Source organism: Genypterus blacodes, unplaced genomic scaffold (assembly GCF_046128005.1).
Source record: "Genypterus blacodes isolate CSIRO-AG114 ecotype Tasmania unplaced genomic scaffold, CSIRO-AGI_Gbla_v1 ptg000019l_1, whole genome shotgun sequence".
NCBI lineage: Eukaryota > Metazoa > Chordata > Actinopteri > Ophidiiformes > Ophidiidae > Genypterus > Genypterus blacodes.
The window spans coordinates 2155189-2162577 of record NW_027466832.1 but is presented as its reverse complement, the minus strand read 5'-3'; the positions used below and the strand labels follow the sequence as shown (position 1 = coordinate 2162577).

Here is a 7389-nt window from a genome sequence, read left to right as displayed (position 1 = left end):
GAAATAAAGATGAATAGTAAATAAAAGATACATTTTTGGGAAAGGACTTCCTTTTTGTGTTCATAGAATATATGGGACGGAACCTTGAATAGGGCTGTGGCAAAGAGTGCCAATCCAATTTATAAAAAATTACACTAGAAATGTATTGAAAAATGGTAACACATTTTTATCATCCAAAAGATTCTATTGCTCTACTTTGTTGTTGGCTGTAACTCTTGTGGTACATCATTTTTTGATGCTAATGATCAAACCAAAACACAAATAAACAATTTATTAAACAAGCCGTTGGTAGATATGAGTTGCATATCTAAGGCTGGAGAAAAATATAGACGTTCAAAACGAAAAAAAAAAACATATAAAGCCAAACATTTGACAGTAACAAAGGAATTGAGGTGGAAGGAAAGATTTCAGGTAAAAGACCTCAGTCAAAACTCATAACGCATATATATGTATACATTTGCTCTCCCTCAGTGTAGCTGAAACAAATCAGGTGGCACACCATTTCAAAATCTCACCACTTAACACTAACACAGCAGCTTATCAAAGTGACACTGGATGAAAAGTCCTTCATAAAATGCCCTTTAACACAACTCCCTTGACGTCCTACTCTGATGTTGGATTGTAAAACTCTGTCACTTTCTTACCAGTCACTGTTGGTGTCATGGGTGTGGCCTTCACTCCGCCTTTCCCTTTCACCTCATCATCCAAAGTCTCCAGAATCTGCTCATTCAGCTCAGAGAGCTCCTGGAATGTGCTTGCTCGAGCCACAGTGGAGGACACACTTGCCAGATTTTCTAATTCTTCCTCAATGTCACCGACTCCTACAGCAAAGACTTTCACACCAGTGTTCTTCAGACCAAGGGCTGCTGTTTTACTGTCATCAGCTGAGCGTCCTCCAGTGACAACCATCAGGATCTGAGGGATGCCCTCATCCTTCCTACTGCCTTTGGCTTTGGTAAAATGAACATCTTGAACATGGTGAATGGCTGCACCAGTGTTGAGTCGGCGTCCACCTTTGTACTCTGCCCGACCAATAGCACTGATAATGTCATCCTTGTTCTTGTATGTGTTGAGGTAGAACACATCACTAACATCTGTAGCATGATGAGCCAGGCCAATCTGCAGGTTATCCCTCTCAGTGTAAAAGAGATCAATCAGGTTGAGAATAAACTCCATTACGGTTTTGAAATTTTCCTTGCCCAAGTTAATGGAGCCATCCACCAAAAACACTATATCAGCTTGTTTAGGTTGAGGCAGGTCAGCTATGAGAAGTTGACACATTGAAGAGGAGGGGTGAATAAATGGAAATATAGGGGAACAAAGTCAGGAAAGGCAACTTGTTAGAAAATCATTCATCATCATCATCATCATCATGGTTGAATAACCTATTTTAACAAACTTGTTTGTAGTAAAGCAAACTACACATTATCTGTGAAATGTACATGTTTGCACTTACTTGGATGCTCGTAGTCCGTTGGTGTTTCTTCAGGGATGGTCCCACGCAGCCTGGCAATAAACCTGTCTTGGATTGCTGGCAGCCCAGGGAATGTTGGAATCTTAATGACATCTTCTGATGTGGTGGCGATTTGGTTTAGCTGCCTTGTGTCAGCTCCATCAGCTCCAATACCAATGCAGTTGACCCGAGAGGCTTTGAGCAGAGGTCCATAGAGAGACACATCTTGGGGAGAACGCCCACCTGTGAGAACCACAAGATGCTGGGAGGCCTCAGTAAAGCGCACACCGGCATTGGGTTTTAACTCGCGCTGTATAACATAGTCAATGGCATCAGCCAGATCTGAAGAGCGGCCACCCATCTGACGGAGTCTTTTGACAGCAGAGAGAACAGCTGGCTTATTGTTGTGTGAATTGAGAGAGAACTCTGTTTTAACGTTGTCTGCAAACTGGACAACACCCACACGCACTTGATCAGGCTGCACATCAAGCTGTTGGACAATGCTGATGATGAAGTCACGGATATGAGCAATGCCAGCAGAACTTGTGTTGTCTGATCCATCAATGAGGAAAATAATGTCCTTTCTTCCCAGGTTTGGGTTACCTGTAAATTAAGCGCAAAAAGAGACATCCAATTATTTTTAAAGATTGGTGAGAAAGTACTATTAACTTTATCATTTTCATTTTGTATAGGAAATTCAATTTGGCTAACTCTCATTCTGAAACAGCTATGACTCAACAATGTTTCTTACTAAGAAAGAACTGTTTGATTTCTCCTTGAACCTGTCTTTAAATGAGATTCTTAAGAAAGGATGTATTGGATATGACAAAACCAGCCCAAATCCCACATGCTCACTATTTGCTGAATAATTGCAGATGCCATCCATTGAGAGTTGATTGATAGATAAAAAGATAAAAATAGGGTTGAGCTATAGCAAATGATTGATAGGTTTAGATCATAACGTAAATATCCGCCCCCTAAAACTGTAAACAAGTTGTTACACTGGGTGTGTGGATAAATCAATAAAGGACAGAGTTGCCCAAAATCAATTCAAATATAATTAATGATAATAATAATGATAATAATAATGATAATAATAATAATAATAAAGATAAATTGATTAACGAATCCAGAAGAGCAACTATGCTTTAGTGTTGGAAACAAAGGCCAGCGACAGCCGAGATAGTGATGTCTTCAGCCAATCAGATGCAGGAAGGTTTCATGTCGATGTATGCATTTAGGGGAGCAATTTAATATATTTTAGAGCCCACTCAAAATGACACCTACTCTTAGCAAGTGTGTATTGAACATTGTCCAACAATGGTGAGAAAAAGGAGACCTCAAACACAATAAAGAACATACAAAAGGCACAATGAAAAAGTCACACACTTTATGTGGATTGGCTGCTGATGCATGAATAGTTGAAGTGATCAAATTGATTTAAGTGACTGTGGATGAGAAGTATCCTGACTTGACGTGGCAGTTTTAGTTGAATGCTGCAACACTCAATTTTCCAGTCAAATAATTTAAATTAATACACACCCAAACCAGTGAAATATAGATGAATAGTAAATAAAAGATCAATTTTTGGGAAAGGACTTCCTTTTTGTTTTCATAGAATATATGGGACGGAACCTTGAATAGGGCTGTGGCAAAGAGTGCCAATCCAATTTGTAAAAAATTACACTAGAAATGTATTGAAAAATGGCAACACATTTTTATCATCCAAAAGATTCTATTGCTCTACTTTGTTGTTGGCTGTAACTCTTGTGGTACATAATTTTTTGATGCTAATGATCAAACCAAATAACAAATAAACAAGCCCATGGTAGATATGAGTTGCATATCTAAGGCTGGAGAAAAATATAGACGTTCAAAACGAAAAAAAAAAACATATAAAGCCAAACATTTGACAGTAACAAAGGAATTGAGGTGGAAGGAAAGATTTCAGGTAAAAGACCTCAGTCAAAACTCATAACGCATATATATGTATACATTTGCTCTCCCTCAGTGTAGCTGAAACAAATCAGGTGGCACACCATTTCAAAATCTCACCACTTAACACTAACACAGCAGCTTATCAAAGTGACACTGGATGAAAAGTCCTTCATACAATGCCCTTTAACACAACTCCCTTGATGTCCTACTCTGATGTTGGATTGTAAAACTCTGTCACTTTCTTACCAGTCACTGTTGGTGTCATGGGTGTGGCCTTCACTCCGCCTTTCCCTTTCACCTCATCATCCAAAGTCTCCAGAATCTGCTCATTCAGCTCAGAGAGCTCCTGGAATGTGCTTGCTCGAGCCACAGTGGAGGACACACTTGCCAGATTTTCTAATTCTTCCTCAATGTCACCGACTCCTACAGCAAAGACTTTCACACCAGTGTTCTTCAGACCAAGGGCTGCTGTTTTACTGTCATCAGCTGAGCGTCCTCCAGTGACAACCATCAGGATCTGAGGGATGCCCTCATCCTTCCTACTGCCTTTGGCTTTGGTAAAATGAACATCTTGAACATGGTGAATGGCTGCACCAGTGTTGAGTCGGCGTCCACCTTTGTACTCTGCCCGACCAATAGCACTGATAATGTCATCCTTGTTCTTGTATGTGTTGAGGTAGAACACATCACTAACATCTGTAGCATGATGAGCCAGGCCAATCTGCAGGTTATCCCTCTCAGTGTAAAAGAGATCAATCAGGTTGAGAATAAACTCCATTACGGTTTTGAAATTTTCCTTGCCCAAGTTAATGGAGCCATCCACCAAAAACACTATATCAGCTTGTTTAGGTTGAGGCAGGTCAGCTATGAGAAGTTGACACATTGAAGAGGAGGGGTGAATAAATGGAAATATAGGGGAACAAAGTCAGGAAAGGCAACTTGTTAGAAAATCATTCATCATCATCATCATCATCATGGTTGAATAACCTATTTTAACAAACTTGTTTGTAGTAAAGCAAACTACACATTATCTGTGAAATGTACATGTTTGCACTTACTTGGATGCTCGTAGTCCGTTGGTGTTTCTTCAGGGATGGTCCCACGCAGCCTGGCAATAAACCTGTCTTGGATTGCTGGCAGCCCAGGGAATGTTGGAATCTTAATGACATCTTCTGATGTGGTGGCGATTTGGTTTAGCTGCCTTGTGTCAGCTCCATCAGCTCCAATACCAATGCAGTTGACCCGAGAGGCTTTGAGCAGAGGTCCATAGAGAGACACATCTTGGGGAGAACGCCCACCTGTGAGAACCACAAGATGCTGGGAGGCCTCAGTAAAGCGCACACCGGCATTGGGTTTTAACTCGCGCTGTATAACATAGTCAATGGCATCAGCCAGATCTGAAGAGCGGCCACCCATCTGACGGAGTCTTTTGACAGCAGAGAGAACAGCTGGCTTATTGTTGTGTGAATTGAGAGAGAACTCTGTTTTAACGTTGTCTGCAAACTGGACAACACCCACACGCACTTGATCAGGCTGCACATCAAGCTGTTGGACAATGCTGATGATGAAGTCACGGATATGAGCAATGCCAGCAGAACTTGTGTTGTCTGATCCATCAATGAGGAAAATAATGTCCTTTCTTCCCAGGTTTGGGTTACCTGTAAATTAAGCGCAAAAAGAGACATCCAATTATTTTTAAAGATTGGTGAGAAAGTACTATTAACTTTATCATTTTCATTTTGTATAGGAAATTCAATTTGGCTAACTCTCATTCTGAAACAGCTATGACTCAACAATGTTTCTTACTAAGAAAGAACTGTTTGATTTCTCCTTGAACCTGTCTTTAAATGAGATTCTTAAGAAAGGATGTATTGGATATGACAAAACCAGCCCAAATCCCACATGCTCACTATTTGCTGAATAATTGCAGATGCCATCCATTGAGAGTTGATTGATAGATAAAAAGATAAAAATAGGGTTGAGCTATAGCAAATGATTGATAGGTTTAGATCATAACGTAAATATCCACCCCCTAAAACTGTAAACAAGTTGTTACACTGGGTGTGTGGATAAATCAATAAAGGACAGAGTTGCCCAAAATCAATTCAAATATAATTAATGATAATAATAATGATAGTAATAATGATAATAATAATAATAATAAAGATAAATTGATTAACGAATCCAGAAGAGCAACTATGCTTTAGTGTTGGAAACAAAGGCCAGCGACAGCCGAGATAGTGATGTCTTCAGCCAATTAGATGCAGGAAGGTTTCATGTCGATGTATGCATTTAGGGGAGCAATTTAATATATTTTAGAGCCCACTCAAAATGACACCTTCTCTTAGCAAGTGTGTATTGAACATTGTCCAACAATGGTGAGAAAAAGGAGACCTCAAACACAATAAAGAACATACAAAAGGCACAATGAAAAAGTCACACACTTTATGTGGATTGGCTGCTGATGCATGAATAGTTGAAGTGATCAAATTGATTTAAGTGTCTGTGGATGAGAAGTATCCTGACTTGACGTGGCAGTTTTAGTTGAATGCTGCAACACTCAATTTTCCAGTCAAATAATTTAAATTAATACACACCCAAACCAGTGAAATATAGATGAATAGTAAATAAAAGATCAATTTTTGGGAAAGGACTTCCTTTTTGTTTTCATAGAATATATGGGACGGAACCTTGAATAGGGCCTGTGGCAAAGAGTGCCAATCCAATTTGTAAAAAATTACACTAGAAATGTATTGAAAAATGGCAACACATTTTTATCATCCAAAAGATTCTATTGCTCTACTTTGTTGTTGGCTGTAACTCTTGTGGTACATAATTTTTTGATGCTAATGATCAAACCAAAAAACAAATAAACAAGCCCATGGTAGATATGAGTTGCATATCTAAGGCTGGAGAAAAATATAGACGTTCCAAACGAAAAAAAAAAACATATAAAGCCAAACATTTGACAGTAACAAAGGAATTGAGGTGGAAGGAAAGATTTCAGGTAAAAGACCTCAGTCAAAACTCATAACGCATATATATGTATACATTTGCTCTCCCTCAGTGTAGCTGAAACAAATCAGGTGGCACACCATTTCAAAATCTCACCACTTAACACTAACACAGCAGCTTATCAAAGTGACACTGGATGAAAAGTCCTTCATAAAATGCCCTTTAACACAACTCCCTTGACGTCCTACTCTGATGTTGGATTGTAAAACTCTGTCACTTTCTTACCAGTCACTGTTGGTGTCATGGGTGTGGCCTTCACTCCGCCTTTCCCTTTCACCTCATCATCCAAAGTCTCCAGAATCTGCTCATTCAGCTCAGAGAGCTCCTGGAATGTGCTTGCTCGAGCCACAGTGGAGGACACACTTGCCAGATTTTCTAATTCTTCCTCAATGTCACCGACTCCTACAGCAAAGACTTTCACACCAGTGTTCTTCAGACCAAGGGCTGCTGTTTTACTGTCATCAGCTGAGCGTCCTCCAGTGACAACCATCAGGATCTGAGGGATGCCCTCATCCTTCCTACTGCCTTTGGCTTTGGTAAAATGAACATCTTGAACATGGTGAATGGCCGCACCAGTGTTGAGTCGGCGTCCACCTTTGTACTCTGCCCGACCAATAGCACTGATAATGTCATCCTTGTTCTTGTATGTGTTGAGGTAGAACACATCACTAACATCTGTAGCATGATGAGCCAGGCCAATCTGCAGGTTATCCCTCTCAGTGTAAAAGAGATCAATCAGGTTGAGAATAAACTCCATTACGGTTTTGAAATTTTCCTTGCCCAAGTTAATGGAGCCATCCACCAAAAACACTATATCAGCTTGTTTAGGTTGAGGCAGGTCAGCTATGAGAAGTTGACACATTGAAGAGGAGGGGTGAATAAATGGAAATATAGGGGAACAAAGTCAGGAAAGGCAACTTGTTAGAAAATCATTCATCATCATCATCATCATCATGGTTGAATAACCTATTTTAACAAACTTG

At 39.8% G+C, this 7389-nt stretch overlaps 1 protein-coding gene across 1 annotated transcript in view; it reads right to left on the bottom strand.

Annotated features, from left to right (window-relative positions):
- Positions 1–405: 405 nt before the first annotated feature.
- Positions 406–7389, bottom strand: part of LOC142991419 (collagen alpha-3(VI) chain-like) — a 31729-nt gene continuing 24745 nt past the window's right edge. The window contains exons 11-15 of the mRNA XM_076141552.1: positions 6632–7249; positions 4450–5049; positions 3638–4255; positions 1457–2056; positions 406–1262 (exon numbers count right to left, since the gene is read on the bottom strand). Of these exons, the coding sequence (XP_075997667.1) occupies positions 604–1262; positions 1457–2056; positions 3638–4255; positions 4450–5049; positions 6632–7249 (3095 nt within the window). The 3' untranslated portion in view covers positions 406–603. The remainder of the gene's footprint in view (positions 1263–1456; positions 2057–3637; positions 4256–4449; positions 5050–6631; positions 7250–7389) is intronic.